At 62.1% G+C, this 15,902-nt stretch overlaps 2 protein-coding genes across 10 annotated transcripts in view; one reads left to right on the forward strand and one right to left on the reverse strand.

Annotated features, from left to right (window-relative positions):
* The window catches only part of ENTREP2 (endosomal transmembrane epsin interactor 2), a 384,377-nt gene extending 377,869 nt beyond the window's left edge, over positions 1 to 6,508 (forward strand). For both annotated transcript variants that reach the window (XM_070053528.1, XM_070053529.1), the window contains 3 exons: positions 1,250 to 1,477; positions 2,756 to 2,830; positions 3,599 to 6,508. In XM_070053528.1, coding sequence (XP_069909629.1) covers positions 1,250 to 1,477; positions 2,756 to 2,830; positions 3,599 to 3,912 — 617 coding nt within the window. In that variant the 3' untranslated portion in view covers positions 3,913 to 6,508. The remainder of the gene's footprint in view (positions 1 to 1,249; positions 1,478 to 2,755; positions 2,831 to 3,598) is intronic.
* Positions 6,509 to 7,999: 1,491 nt separating this feature from the next.
* Positions 8,000 to 15,902, reverse strand: part of APBA2 (amyloid beta precursor protein binding family A member 2) — a 227,238-nt gene continuing 219,335 nt past the window's right edge. For all 8 annotated transcript variants that reach the window (XM_070053530.1, XM_070053531.1, XM_051822257.2 and 5 more), the window contains 2 exons: positions 11,720 to 11,860; positions 8,000 to 9,129 (listed from right to left, as the gene is read on the reverse strand). In XM_070053530.1, the coding sequence (XP_069909631.1) occupies positions 9,058 to 9,129; positions 11,720 to 11,860 (213 nt within the window). In that variant the 3' untranslated portion in view covers positions 8,000 to 9,057. The remainder of the gene's footprint in view (positions 9,130 to 11,719; positions 11,861 to 15,902) is intronic.

Genomic DNA, 15,902 nt, shown 5'->3' on the forward strand with positions numbered 1-15,902 from the left:
GCAGGGCGGCTCTAAGAGGCTCTGCAGTCTCCCAGCCTCTTCCCCCACTTGGTGGCCGTGTGGCCCTCTCCCTCTCCGCTCATTTCCTAGCCGTGGGATGAGGCTGACCTGGGGTCAGTCCCTGGGCAGACACTCAGATTAAGGGGCAGGTGGGCCAGAAGCTTTAGTGTGGGGCAAGCCCACGGATGCTGGGAGCCCATGGACACGGGAGGGCCTCCCACAGGTTCCCGGCCAGGACCCACACAGGGCATGGGAGGCAGACGCTACAGCCTGCTGTCTGGAGGAGTTCAGGCAACGGTGACTCCAATATCCCCTCCCAGACCGTGCCCTGTGCAGCGTGCACCCCACACCTGGAGGGAACTCTGAGAGTGTAGAGAGCAGGGCCTCCCAAGCCTTAGTGCACCCCCGTCCCTGGGACGCCAGCGGGGAGTGGCGAGGGGCTGGCATCACTCCCAGCTGAGTGGGCATCTGAGCATGCTCAGACCCCAGGGTTGGGCCCGTGATGGGTTGGCCTTGGAGCTTGAGTTTCTGGTTTGTTCCCAGGTGAAGTTCTTACTGCTGGCCTGGGGCCCACACATGGAGAACCAAGACGGGCATTTCTCGGGCTGGTCAGGGACAGTACTGCCAGTCCTGGTAGCAGCAGCCATCTGTGGCTATAGATCCTCAGGCCCCGTGGGACCTCGCACCCTAGCCAGGTGTCCCTCAGAGTCCTCGTCCCTCCCTGCTCATTAAGAATCCTTGTGAGAGGGGCCGGCACCATGGCTTACTTGGTTAATCCTCTGCCTGCGGCGCCGGCATCCCATATGGGCGCTGGGTTCTAGTCCCGGTCGGGGCTCCTCTTCCAGTCCAGCTCTCTGCTGTGGCCCAGGAGGGCAGTGGAGAATGGCTCAAATGCTTGGGCCCTGCACCCACATGGGAGACTAGGAAGAAGCTCCTGGCTCCTGGCTTTGGATCAGCACAGCATTGGCCTTAGCGGCCATTTGGGGAGTGAACCAATGGAAGGAAGACCTTTCTCTCTCTCTGTCTATAACTCTGTCAAATTAAAAAAAAATCCTTGTGAGCAAGGAACCCCCTTCGGGACAATTCTCTGGAAAGCGTCTGCCTGGGCTCACAATGGCACGCAGTGGCACATTTCTGCACCCTGTGATGTCACAGTTTATCTAAGCGTGAGGTTTGCAGGGCAGGTGCTCCACCCACGTCAAGGGGGCCTGTGGCCACCAGCCCTAACACTGTGCCCCTTCTCTTGCAGTGCCAGCCACCAGTGTGAGCCTCCCAGCATCAGAGGGTGCCACTGGGCCGGGTCCAAGCCACCCGTCCCCTGAGGGCCCCCCAGGCACCCTGCTATCCCCACCTCCAACCCCGCACCTCCGCCATGCGCCCCACGAGGCTCCTGCTCCGGGAACCTGGGTGGTGCCAGGTTCCGCCCACATGGCCCGCTCCACCAGTGACCCCACCTCGTGTGCGTCTAGTTCAGCAGGTATGGTGCCCCAGGCTGTGTCTGGCTTGCCAGGTCTCAGTGACCCGAGAGTGAGGTCACCTTGGGAATGTGGCCTTTGTGTCTGAAGCCCTTGTGCCAGGTGCCACTCTGGGTGTGAGGTGTAGGTGACGGGAGTTCACCCACTGGGTGCTCAGCCTGCACCAGCAGTTAGCTGTGAATGAGGCACACCTGCTCCAGGGCCCATGCAGGGCTGAGGTCAGGCACAGAGCATGTGACCTCAGTGCGAGGTGGGGCAGTGCCCTGGGCTGTAGGGCCTGCCACTCATGTCCCTGGGGCCAGCAGCCTGGGAATGCACATTTCATGCCAACTTCCCTGAGAGGCTGTGCATTCCCCGGCTGGAGAACCCTGGCCCCATCCTTGCTGTACTGGTGGTGGGGCTGGGGGTGTATGGTTTCTGCCAGTGGAGATCAGTGGGCCTGGGGCTTTATCGCAGAGCAGGCCCAGGCAGTACCTGGACCTGTCTCGCCACAGTGGGGTCGTCCTGCTGAACCCCAGTTATGCAGACCGGAGCAGGGCCTGCCCTGCTCCCGGTGCTGCCTCTGGTTCAGCGCCCGTGCCCAGTGCTCCACATCCCTGAGCGGATGTGGGAAGCAGCAAAATCGAGAGGGCCTGGCAGCGCCTGGTTTCACACCTGCAGGCCGGCTGCCTCCCGTCGCCTACCACGTGCCATGTGGGTCACGGGGAAAGTTGCATTCGAGGCTCCTGGAAACACCCAGTGCCCCCCGGTAGATCCAGGGCAGGACCTCCACCGTTCAGGTCCACCCCTGAGGTCTGCAGGAGGAGCCCATGCCCTGGCAGGTGCTCAGAGATCAGCTCAGCACCCCCTCCCCTGCCGTGGCTCTCTGTGGCCTGCAACCCCTCAGTGAAGTCAGTGTTCCGTCAGCCCTGGCATTCGAGAGACAGAGACGGAGGCAGGAGGCAGCCCTGGGCCTTTCTGTCCTGCGCTACAGCCGGTGGCCTCTGCCTTCTCTCCACCAGGGGAGGTAGTAGCTGGTTCCCGTCTGCACGTGATGGCCATGCCCCTGGGGTCCCCAGAGGACCTCAGGTGCAGACGGGCATTGTGATGCCAGGACCTGGGCATGACTGAGGCCCGGCCCACGGCATGGAGCCCACATGGAGTTGACCAGCTGCGGGGAGATGCACCTGCTGGATCAGTTTCCTGCTGCTGCCTGTGTCTCAGCCGCCGGCTGGTTTAGATGGCTCCATTAGCCCTTGCTTCTCCCTTGTCAAGTGGTAACTGGATTCTTTCCGGTTCAGGGGATGCCTCGTCACACACGCCCTCGTGCAGTCAGGACCTGGAAGCTGGACTGTCTCGCGCTGCTCCAGGCACTGGTGAGAGCGCCTCATTAGAGCGTGTGTCCACACGCCGGCGGGGAAGTGGGGGTGGAGGAGCACCTGAGGGGGGCCTCCCTTAATTCACCCCATGACATTGGGGGTGTATTGGCCACCATGGGCGTTTTTCTCACTGCCATGAAAAGCCCCCACAATGGACCACTGAGAACGTGTCTGATCTGAGTGACTTGGGACCCAGGTTGGGCAGGTCGGGGCTCCAGTGCACCTGCAGCTCACTCTCCCAGGGGTGCTTCAGGGCAGCGCTCAGCCCTGAAGAGAGCAAGAGCCATTTCCCAGCCCCCGCAGGTGGGCAGTGGAGGCGGGGCCCTGGGCGGTGGCTGCCAATCCCAGCTGCCTGGGAGAGGGCCTCTCACTCCTGCCTGCTCTGGTCCAAGGGCAGATTCCATCCCCTCTGGGCACAGGTCCTGGCACCAGGGCAGGCTGAGGGCGTGTTCTGGTTAGCTGGGGATTCTTGCTTGCAGGCAGGTCCCCTCGCCCACCCCACCCCACCCCCCCGCCTCTACCCTGCTCCCGGTGCTGCCTCTGGTTCAGCGCCCTTGCCCAGTGCACCAGACCCCAGCTGTGCCCAGGGCCAGGAGGGGACAAAGACACCCGGGGAAGCAGGGCATACTCTGACGCCAGCCCCGAAACACAGGACACCTGCCAGAAAGCTTGCCCCCACCACGTTTTCCTAAGAGGTGATTTAACAACCGCCCTTGGTTTTGTTTGTCGCCGTCTTCCAATTGCCTTTTCTCCCTTGATTTTCAGTCTCCACATCTCGCTCTGCCATGGCCGCCCGCCAGCACCAGCTGTCACCACTCGGGGACACCTGCCACATCAGCCAGCAGCTAAAGCCAGCGGCCTTAGAGACAGTCTCCAAGGAGAGGCCACGCTCTTTAGTGGACAGCAAGGCCTATGCAGACACCACCAGGGTTTTGGTGGCTAAGTTTCTGGAACATTCTCACTGCGCCCTCCCCCCCGAGGTGCGGCACGTGGTGGGCACCATTCGGTCAGTGGTCCCCTCTGAGGAGCACCCCGTGGAGGAGGCCGTCCTCAGTGTCAGTGTCCTGGACCAGCTGTGAAGACGCCGCAGGTCTGCACCGGGCCCCCAGCAGCCTGGCGCCATGCATGGGCTGTTCCCGCAGAAGCCTCTGTGCTCGATGGGGGACATCGGGGGACATCCGGGAGCGTCCCTGGGGTCTCGGGCCAGGAACAGTTGCTCCTGCTCTCAAGGTGGATGCAGTCCCTGGTCTTCTGGGGATGCCACGTCCCACCTGTCGGAGGAACTCCAGCGCTGGTTCTCGCACATCCGTGGTGAACTCTGGTTTCGACGGGCGTTGTAGCACCTTGAACCTGCCAGCGTCACGTGGATACAGTGACTTAGAGGACACCGAGCACCTTCCAAATCAGGGCCATGAACAGCAGGCTCGCTCCACCCCCGCTTCCTGTTGAATGGATGGAGGGTGTCCTTGGTGGGACCCCGCCTCACGTGGTTGGTGTGGCCCTGGAACCAAACCCTCATCGGATTCGAGCCCATGGCCTTGAGTAGGAAATAGGTGGTTTCAACACAGTTGGCCCACAGGGCTGGTGTGCAAACACGCAGTGAGGATCTGGGGGGAGCAGGCAGGGCCACAAGGGCCTTGAGGAGCCTGCCAGCTCTCCCCACACTTGACACCCCCCCCAAGCCAGGCTTCCCTCACTGTCTCCACAGCCTCCAAGCCTCTAACAGACACTTTCTAGTTGTTTGTCCCAGAACTGAGCACTCCTCACCAGCCCTTTTGGGTTTTTCCCCAGCATCTGACCTCACCTGCTGTGCCGAGGTCTGGGGACAGAGGCTCGCTGCCATGGGACAAGTATGCCTGCTGAGAAAGCAGGTGCATCTGGGTACCAGATGCAGCGGGGCACCACGGATTAGAGAAAACGCCCACTGTGCTGGTGGTGCAGAAGCAGGCAAGTCTGGCTGGTTTGTGGCGCAGGCGTCCGTGGGCCACTTGGGTGCCTTGGACTTTCTCCATCGCCCCCTCCCCTGCATTGCCTTGTAACTCGGCAGCATCCGTGGCAGCTGCTTCCCAACCCTGGCCCGAGAGCCGCACCTCCATGGGAACCTCCTACAGGGATGGACCCGCCTGTCTCTGGGCTGTCCACAACATCAGCTGCTGGCACGAGGGGCTGTCGAGCCCCCATGGACTGGAGTGGGGGTGCCCACCACTGCCTGACGTCCAGCAGTTCCTGCTGCCCTTCTCTCTGCCCTACATAACCTGTGCCTGGCCTGGAGCGCCGTCTCAAGCCCTCTGGCCCAGCCCCACTGCAGCCAAGGAACTGGGCGCTTCTGTGCGGTTGGAAGCTGGCGGGGGTGGGGGTGGCGCTACAACGGGTGGGGGCTCCATCCCACGTGCCCAGGGCAGCGGCCACAGGTTGCTTTTCTCATGATTTTGGTCATTGCCTCCCCCGAGGGCAGAGAGCTGCAAAATACAAATGTGACCTTCTGGTGACAACCTTGGCTTTTCCACAGAGCCACCCCAGAGATGGGTTCGTGAACAGCTGTTTAGGCTGTGAACAGGAAATCTGTTTGCTAATCCTACAGGCGAGGGCTGTGGCGCTCCCACAAGCAAGCCCCTCTGCAGGTAGAGTTAGCTGATGGTCTTCCAGATGGGCCACCGGGACGGTGAGCGATGTGTTAACACCTGGCCTGCAGTCCCGGATGAGCCCAGTGCACAGGCCCAGCCAGGGGTCTGAGGCCTTGGGGAGAGGGGCCACACTCGGAGGTGGGGGGACCTGCAGGAGCATCCCACGCTGGGCTGTACCGGCAGACCACAGACCTGGCTGCCCTCTGAGTGACCCAAGCCACGAGGCCTGTCCAATGTGCAGCCTCTGGACAAGCCAGCCTGGTACCCCGTGTCTTGTCGGCCACGTGGGCTCCTGCCAGGCTATGGTCCAGAGCCTTCCCCCCTAGTTGACCCCACGTGCTCTGCCATCCACATGCCGTTCACACTCAGTTCTGCATGTGCCCGCATGGCAGCTCTGTCCTGTGGATGAGGAAATGGTACCCAACTCTGTGCCACTGGGCCACTGCCCTCTCCTAGAAGTAAGGCCGCGAGGGGCGAGGGTCCTCCTCGGCCACCTGCTCAGGGCCCCAGGCTTCCAGAGGAGAGCGGTGCTGGTTAGAGTCGCTTGGGCCCACAGGGCTCCTGGCCCAGGGGAAAGCTGGCTGCTTCTTCCTGCCACAGCATCCCTCCCCCGGGGCCTCTTCCCAGGCTCCCACTGGTTGGCTCTGAAACAGGCCTGGCGTGGCCGACTTGGAGGTGACTCCCTCCAGCCTAGCCAGATACCGGGTGCTCTCTCTGCTCTGTCCCCTGCACCTACCGAGACATCCTAGGGCCCAGAGGATGGCCGGAGTGGGGGGCCCGCTCTGGACCCCAGATGTGTATGGCCAGCAAGCTGTGGACACCGTTCACAAGGACTTAAGGTCCCCTTCAGCTGGCGAGGATGATATAAACTGAGCGCTGGGGACAACCCGTGTGACAGAACACCGACTTCAGGCGGAGACCAGCAGAATGTACAGGAAAACTGTCTGCCAGGCCCCGGGGACTGTTTGTACAACAGGAGAGGCTGTATTTATTTAATGTACCTCAAGGTGTTTTAATAACGATCAGTGTTTTAATAAAAAGTATTTCTGGCCTCTGTGTCTCTGAAGTCAAATTGGGTCAGAGACAGGCAGGGGTGGGAGGGTCCTGGGCCAGCTGGGAGTGGGAGACAGAGTCTCTGTACTTCCTGGGGGGCGCCCTGGAGAAGAGGGAGGGGGCAGGTCTCACAAGCACTGGCCCACAGCCGGACCCCGTGGCTGTGACCCCCAAGGGCTTCTGGGACCCAGTGGCTCAAGGTTTTAATTCTGGTTCCATCACTTGGGGCTAAGAATTAAGTTGTCACTTGGGATGCGGCATCCGGTTAGAGTTTGAATGTTCTGTATCTGGGCTTCAGGGCTGCCTCCCCTTTCAACCCAGCCTCCTGGGAGGCAGCAAGCGATGGCTCAAGTACTCGGGTCCCTGCCACCCACGGGGGAGACTCAGCTGGAACCCCGCCCAGCCCTAGCTGCTGTGGGCATCTGGGGAATGAACCAATGAACAGAAGTTCGTTTGTTCACTCACTGTCACAAAAGAGGACCATTTGCAGGGGGTGCTGCCCCCCGTCACCTGCTAGCCATGTTCCCCGTGGATTCCAGGCTGGGGTCGTTCCCTCTAGCTTCTTCTCAAGTAACATTTCATTTCAGTCCCTGGGAACGTGGGCCTTCGTTTCTGCTGAAGAACTGAGAGCAGAATAAAATTCTTTGCCGAGGGGGAGGGAGGGAGGGAGGGAGGGAGGGAGGGAGACGAGCTGGGGGGGGGGCGTTTCCTACCCATGCATCTGCCATCTACTGTGCACGCTGAGAAAAGAAAGGCCTGGAGCTCGCTTCCAGAGCCCGAGCCTGCCAGTGGCCAGGACAGAGTGGAAATGAGCACTCGGGGGGACAAGCGGCGTCCTCGCTCTGCAGCTCCCTGGCCACAGGGGAGGGGTTTTACTTGTTCAAGGTCCCTGGGCCTATAATGCAGGAACCCCCTGCCTGACACTCCCTGCATGCCTCCTGCCCAAAGTCCCTGTTGACCCCATGGCCTCCCCACCCCCCAGTGACACGATCCCAGAGACAGACTTGGGCAAGCGTCTGTTACACACACCCCCTGCCCCACAGCACACACCTCTGCTGGAAGCCACGGGGGTTTAAATCTGGAGACGTCCAAGGTGCCAGGGCTTCCTATTCCATCAGCCTGTTCCGTCTGCCTGGCCTCCCCAGGGCTGGTGGAGGTTCACAAGGCCAGGCCCCTGTCCTGTCACCGTCACCACACCACCAGCGGCTGCACGCCCTGCCCCCCTCCGCCGCCTGGGGCACCTGCTGACCACAGCAGCCACTCTGCAACCTTGAAGGGGAGGGCTCCCAGACCGGAAGGATTGCTCTCACCTCCCCACTGGAGCGTGGAGATTCCAGGATAGCCGGGCCTCGCTGCGGAGGGAACAAACCAGCCACACGGCACACTTTTCGTCATGATTCCGTTTATTAGTGATATGCGTGACGTCTTCTAAGCTCAGCTGCATGCAACACACAGGTTACTCCTTGAATACAGTAATTCTAAAGCTCGAGTTACTGCGTGGTAAGGCTTCTTAAAGTCACAGTGTATTTCTTCGAGGCCTGGGCCAAAAAAAAAAAAAAAAAAAAAAGACTTCCGGACAAAATGACGTCAGTTGAACATGGATCTCTAAGGAGCTGCACTAGACGATGTCCTGGACCTACACGCGTGCTAACACTGCTCACGGCGGGGGCGCGCCTCGCTGGACAGGTCATCCGCGCTCACCCATGGCTGCCCCGTGAAGGGCAGAGGTCGGGTTTCCTAAGTGTGGGTTCTGTTTTGGGGGGGAAGGGGCAGCAGGTGTGTGTGTGTAGATTCTAACAAAGGGGCAGAGCCCTCCCCACCCCGCCCCCCAGTGATGAGCACGGTCCCACCTGGTACAGAAGCCCTGCGTGGAGCAGCAGCTTGGAGAGAGGAGCCCAGGTATGTTCTCAGAGACTCCCTGGGGAAGCAGGCGTGGTCCCAGGTCACTGACAAACCCCTAAAGTCCGAAGAACGGATTGCCGAAACCAAAGTCCAAGTGGTAGCAGTTTCTAAATAAATATGGAGTTTTGACGTGGTGGCCATGGTCCTTTATTAACCCCGGAACACCGCCTTTCTCAGCAAATACTTACATCACATATTCCCCCAGCGGTCCTACGAGCCACATCCTGGGTGTGGGCTGCCCGCCTTCCCGCACAGCCAGCCGCAGGACCCCAGCCGTGGCAGGAGGGAGCTGCCCCCGCCCCGGGGGGGCCGTCTCCCGCAGGGGCCTCCCCTCCCAGCCACGTGGGCGGGCGTCCAGGTTTGCACTCTGCAGCTTCGGGGAGGAAAGACGTGCACTGCACCCCACACACAGGTCAACACTCCTTGTCCGGCACAACGAGCAAACGGGTCAGAACGTGGCAAAACACTGGACAGTCCTACAGAGGCTTCTTCCTGCGCCTCTCCCAGGATCAACACATACCCCTTTTGGCAGAACAGTAAAAGTTGGGGGTGGGGGGGTGGGGTCAGGGATCAGGTCCTCGTCCCCCGGCCCCTGCGGTCCTAGGCGTCCCCGGCATCCTGGCTGTGCGGTGCAGGCTGCTGGGCCTAGATGTACAGTGGGGTCTCCTGGCCGGTGAGGAGCCTGAACATGGCGGCGGGCATGGTCTTCATGTGGATCTGTGGGCAGAGAGGGATGGGGGGCTGAGCCCAGCAAGCGGAGGGGACACCCAGCCTGCACACCAGGTCAAGTGCCAGTTCTCAGGCGCAGAGCCCACGGCAGGCGTCGGCTCCCCAAGCCCGGGCCACACAGCGTGGACTTTGCCAGCTGAGGCCAGCAGCTGAGTTCACTCACCCCGCCCAGGGCCAATAAACTGGGGTGAGGAGGGGACGCAGAGGTAAGACCCATCCTGCATATTCCATGTGGCCACGGCGAGGGGCAAGTGCTCCAGAACCCCAGCCTTTGGGGCCTGGCCTCCCTCCCTGGCTTCCAAGGAGCCCTCCCTAGGGAGCCAAGCCTGGTCCCTGGAGGGCACAGGGAAGACAGCACCGGGTGCAGAGAGAAGGTGGTCCCACTGCCCTGCTTCCCCCTTACTCAGCTCTGGGCTCCAGGACGCGCCTGCTCTCAACGTCTGTCCCCACCCACGTCACACACCCACCGCCTCTGTGTAGGCGCAGCCTTGGCTCTGAGGGGGCTGGGAGCCTCCCCCCTCCCTCGCAGCCAGCAAGAGGTTGCCAGGGGCTACAGCAGCCCCTGGGGTCTGCCCTGACTCAGGTGTGGGGTCCTGGCAAGCACAAGGGTCCGGCCCCGCCCCCACCCCCAGCCGGTCCAGGGGCTTCCCTTTCTGCTCCTGCCTGGCCCCAGGAGAGCTTTCCCATCCAGAGGCCCCGCCTCACCAGGTCATCGCTCTGAACCCGCCCCAGGCTGGGGTCTGTGTCTCTCACCGAAACGAAGGGGCAGGCAGACCCCCGCCATCTCCCGCACCAGCCCCCAGGTCTGAGGGGGAAGCATCCACACGCTGCCCCGCGCCGCAGTGGGGGCCTCGGGGGTGAGGTGGGCGCGCCGTAGGGGCCACCCTTCTGACTTCTGTTTGGGAAGACTGGGGCTGCCCTTCTTGGAAGCTGTTTGTCGAAGGAGGCTAATGGCGCCCAGCTCCAAGCTGCCTGCCGGCCGCAGCAGCCTCAACCAACGCCGGCCCCTGACCTGGCCAGGAGACGCAGCCGGGGTGGGGGGCCTGGGAGCAGCAGCCGCACCCCACCTCCACACCTCAGCCCGCAGAGCTGAATACAGGAGCCCTTCCATAGCCACACATGCCCGACACACCACGGGACCCACTGAAAAATACCCCCAAACCCCCACACAACCTGAAGCATTCCTGATGCACACCCCAAACCACCCTGCCACAAGCCCTCACACCTGACTCCCCAACACACCCCCCACACCTGACACCAGGACACACACCTGACACAAATCCTACACAGACCTGACATCTCAACACACGCCCTACATACCTGACACCCTAACACACGCCCCACACCTGACACCTGGACACACACCTGACACCCCTACACAGGTCTGACACACACCTGACACCCCCCACATATCTGATACCCCAATACAAGTTCTACACAGACCTGACATCTCAACACATGCCCTACACCTGACACCTGGACACATACCTGACACCCCTACGCAGGTTTGACACACACCTGACACCCTACACAAGTCCTACACACACCTGACAGCCTGAAATATGCCCTACACACACCTGACACCCCCACTCACAGCTGACACCCCGACACAAGTCCTACGCAGACCTGACACCTCAACACATCCCCAACACATTACATACACCCAACACACATCCTACACACACCCTGAAACATCCCCTACAACATACCTGGTAGATCCAACACACCCAGACACACCCCACACATGCCCTCTGCACACATGCTCCAGGTAGGATGTCATATCTACACACAAGCTACGCAAAACCTACATACTTAGATACCAACTCTTTCATACCCTCACACACAAACTCACACCCCTATACTCACACACCTATACCCAGACCGTCACACAAACACCCACGCTGGCACATACACACACTCATGCACCCACTGGTACACCTGACACTTGCCCCTCCAACAATCCACTCACATCCATACACTTTTACCCACGTTCACACAGCCACACACACCCCTACCCCCACCTTGCTGGGTGTGCCCTGAGTTCTCCCTACCCTGTGCCTGTGCCCTCCTGCGCTCCTCCATCCTCAAGCCAGAGGGAACCAGACTGGGGGAGGTTAGAAGCCAGGGAAGCGGGAAAGGCCCAGCCACCCCGCCCTGGGCACAGGCAGAGCGGGGAACCCACTGTGTGGTACCTGGAGCCTCGGGCCTGGGCGGGGCTGGGCCTGAGGGGGCTAGGTGCCCAAGCTGGGCAGGCTGGGTCCAGGTTCAGAAACAAGAGGCTAAGGGGCCCCACCCCGGGATTCAGCTGCAACGGGACAGCGCAGCGCCACCTGCCGGTCTGCCCATCCCAGACACACAGGCACTCCCTGGAGAGGAGACAGCTCAGCTGATGTCCTCCCCACCCCCTCCCCCAGCGGCAGGGCATCCCACAGGGGTCAAGGTGGGGGGGACACACCCAAGGTCTCGGCAGGAAGGGGTTCTCCGGAGGCAGCCGGCGGCTTTCTCAAGCACAGGGCGTGGCCCCCTGGGGCGAGATGCTGGTCACGGAAGATGCCCAGAAGTCCCCGCGTCAGCTTACCTCTCCCACCGAGTTGGACAGGGCTTGCACTATCTTCTCATGAGCTGTGGCCACCACGCTCTGCCCATTGATCTCGATGATGCGGTGGCCCACGCGGACGCCGCCTCGCTCCGCGATGCCCCCTCTCATGAGGCTGCAGATCTGAGCAGACAGAGCCAGGTCAGCACGCAGGCTCCCACCTCGCGGCGGGCACTCAGTCAAGGCCCCGAGGTGGCTGGCTGCATGTGTGGTGTCTGTGCCTCAGAGCCCTGGGGTCCCATGGTGGCATGTTCCCCCCTCCCCAGCCATCCAGGAGCCTCTGCTCCTAGTGGAGGGCTGGGGGCCACCGAGTGCACCACAGAACATTCTGGATACTTCTCCACCTGCTGCACTCTGTGGCAGCCTCAGCAGGTGTTTGGGGCAGGGACAGGGAAGCCTCTGCCAATGACAACATTCTGAGAGCCAAGGCATTGGAAACAGCAGCTCCGGGAGGGCAAGGGCTGTGGGCTCACGGAGGGGGAAGGGGCGGCACCCAGGACGAGCGCCGAAGTGAGGGCGCTGCAGTTGGAAGAAGAGCTGAGCCCCGGCTGGCACTGGGGGGTGGGCGGGGCAGAGGAGGTGCACGTGGGCCATGTGATTGGTGAGTTTTGCCTTGACACAAACCCCCTGGGCCTTTGCAAACTGGCCACGTGCGAGGGGATCCTGGCGCGGCGCCCACAGCCCACCCCTCCCCACACTCAGGGGCCCCGCCTTTCTGGAAGAGGACGTAAGGTGTGGCTGGTGGCACAGAGGCGTGTGACGTCACAGCAGCAGAGCCGGCTCCCATGCCAGAGTCCCCGCGGTCCAAAGAGCAGCAGCACACGCTCCATGGGACGCAGCCTCGGTTCCCCTGACGGCCACGTGTGCTACATGTGCCTGGGGCTGCACTGGCATCTGTCCCTGTCCCGGATGTGAGGGCTCTGTGACACAGGTCACTGGCTCTTTGAAGGCACAAAGGAGGGTGTTGGGGTGGCCTGGCCAGAATATTCCTTAGAAAGTGCTGTGTGGATGACACTGCTGGTGCCTGCTGCCCAGGAAAGCCCAAGCCAGACCATCACGATGGGAGGAGGAGGACAGGGGGTCAAAGTGGGCTTGGGCTGCTGGGGGGGGGGGAGGGCGAACCCAGACCCTGGCCCGTGAGTGGCGGGAATCTGGGGGCAGGCTAGTGATGGGGCAGGGAGGAGGACCTCGCACACACAGGCCACCCGCCCAGCCGAGGGTGGCCCTGCCGCCATCGAGTCCTTGGTGTCCTAACCGGCGGGGCGCACCTCGCGGGCGGAAGCTGCAGATTTCTTGAAGAGAAAGGGGGGCGGATTTGGAGGCAGCTGTAATTGGGTCACGCGGGGCCTTGTGTGCGGATGCATTGTTCTCGGGGTGTAATGAAGCTGAAAATGGAAAAGGCGCTTATGCACAACTAGGACTGAAGAAGTGGGAGGCGGGTGAACTCCTCCGGGAGCCTCGGGGAGCCAGGGCTGTGTGACGCAAAGCTGGAGGCGGGTGCTGTGCTCCCTGAGGGCCCTACAGCGGGGAGGGGCAGGACCAGGACCAGAGTCCTGACCAGGAGCCCTGGGTACGTGTCTCATGCTTGGTGACTGATGTCCTTGGACCCCAGATGCAAACGCGCCAGTCCCTGGACCACTCACAAATGCCCCCAAATCCACACGTGTGCTTGCCCACCAATACCAAGGTAAATGATGGGGGGTGGTGGGCCCATCCCTGCTCTGCACTTCCAGTGCGAGACCCAAGGCTCATTGCATCACCTGCCTGTTCCTCCACCCCATCTGTGACCTGGTGACAGGCACACCAGCCCCTCCCCAGACAGCGACTGCTCCAGAGGTGCCCCGGGTTAGCAGGAAGGGGTTGCCCCTGAGAAGCTTCCCTGACGTGCTTCTAAGAATGGAGCCCAGACAGGTGGACTGGAGGGACCTGAAGCACCTGTGACGGCGGAACTAAACACCTGTTGCACACTTGTGTCCACGGCAGCCAGGAGGGGGAAGCACCAGCGTCACAGATGCAGGGATAGACAAACAGAGGGTGGCCTGTCACCAGGAAGCTAGACTGCTTGGCCTTACAAAGGAAGGGAATTCTGTCATGTGCCACAATGAGGGTGGTGTGCTCAGCGCCATTAGCCCGTCACAGAAGGACCGAGTGTCCACTCCCATGAGGCACTTGGACAGAGACGGAAAGCATGAGGTTGGCGGCCAGGGGCCAGGGGTGGAAGGAGGGGTCAGTGTCGGATGGGGCCAGTTCAGCTTGGGAAGAGGCGCAAGCCCAGGAGGCGGCGGCACACGCCGTGAATGTGCTGACTCTCCTGCACGCCACACGAGAAGAGTGGCTCAGATGGCAAAGGCCATGCTCTGTATGCGTCCCCACAACTGCTCAAACAGCAAAGAAAAACAGACGTCCTGGGAGTGGGAGCTATGAGAACAGGGGCTGGCGAGAGGCAGGTTCTACCACGAGCTGCAGATTCTAAGTCACTTCTCAGGACAAGGACGGGCAGCGCTACGGCCCGGGAGGAGGCGCATGTGCAGTGCACCGCAAGCCCAGGACGCACCTGCCCCAAACACGTGCATGCATGAGCACGCACACAGACAGCTGTCCAGAGGACCACCCCCCACCCCCGGCACGCCTCACCTGCCAGCACCCAGCTGTACCTGGACTGCCCGGTGTGGGCCACTGGCCACTGACCGCTCACTGCATGTAGGCATACCACGGGCAAAGCTTCTGCAGTCCGCGGTCAGAAGACCACGGCAGAGGAGCTGGCAAATGCCGCTTCCCAGCCAGGGTTCCCGCCATGGGTGTCACCACGTGCTCAGGCGGTCACTACATAGTCACCGTCCAGACGCAAGGGGTCCTGCTGCTGTCCCAGGCCGGCTGGAGCCAGGACTTCAGGCTGGGATCCTGGTGAGCTTTGCTGGGCACTCAGGTGGGGCAGGAGGGGTGGGGGAGCCAGGCAAGGCCCCCCTGGGGAGGCACAATTGACTGCACTCTGTGGGGTAAAGGATTGGATCAGAGTAGCCGCACCCCTGGGTTTCTGGAATGTTCTCCTCAGCACAGGGCAGCCTTGGTCTCTGACTGCCCATGCTGAGCCTGGACGGGCAGCCCCACTTCCTGACACCTGTCACAGTCCCAGGGCAGGGCAAGGACTCTGCACTTGGCACCCGAAGGCTCCAGCGCTTCTCACGAGACGGAGATGTGGGACTGAGGTGCGGCCGCCTGCTTCCCGGCTTCCAGGAGGACAGGGAGCCGGGTCACTGGGGGACAACACCATGCCTGCTCATTTGTGTCATTCAAACCCTCCTGGGGAGGCTCAGGGGAGCAGCCGCATGCCTGGGACAAAGTCCCCAAGAGCCTGCCTCGAAGCCCCAAGCACTGTGGCCTCAAGGAAGTGCTGCCCATTTCACAGACAGAAAGGCTGAGGCCAGACCTTGAACGACAGCTTATTTGTGGGCAGCACTGAGGTTGATGGACTCGCCTTGTCCACAGGGGTGCCCCCAGCCAGGGGGGAGGGGAGGACCTGAGAGGACAGCAGGTCTGGAGCAAGGTTATGCCCTCAGGCCCAGGGAACGGGCAGAGCCCAGAACTCGCTCTGGGAACCTCATCTTACAGCCGCACCCACAGGCCCACCTGCCCCCAGGAAGAGGCCAGGCACGCCCAGTGCCACTTGTGCAGTCACACTGCTGCTCGCCAGGGCAGGGCAGCCCTGGGACACCCAGGCAGCACCCAGACCCCACCACACAGGCTCGAGATGGGGCTGCTGGGGTCCTGAGCCAGCCCTGACCTCCACCCAGGGCCAGGGTGGGAGGCGCATGGGCAGACCCTGCGGGGTCCTGATGCGGGGGGCAGCGGGGAAGCCTGGGCCCAGCCTGCGCCCACCCACGCTGAGCTCACGACAGCAGCGACTCAGCCCCGGAGGCCATTCTGCAGAGCCCTCCCTAGTCAGCAGGGGTGGCGGCTGCCTGTGCCTAGGCCCTGGGGGTGTGCAGAGCCCTGGGGCGGGGCCAGCCCAGCCCACAGCCCAGCTCGCTCCTGGGGCAGGTGCGCTGCCTTGGACAAAAGTCCCCTGCGAGATGCAAACCAGCTGTCGGAGGCCGGCTGCCAAGAGGCCTTCCTCCTGGCCAGGTCTGAGCACGGGGCCTCCTGCGGACCCCGGTGGGCTTCGTGC

The sequence above is a fragment of the Oryctolagus cuniculus genome, chromosome 12, assembly GCF_964237555.1.
Source record: "Oryctolagus cuniculus chromosome 12, mOryCun1.1, whole genome shotgun sequence".
Lineage (NCBI taxonomy): Eukaryota > Metazoa > Chordata > Mammalia > Lagomorpha > Leporidae > Oryctolagus > Oryctolagus cuniculus.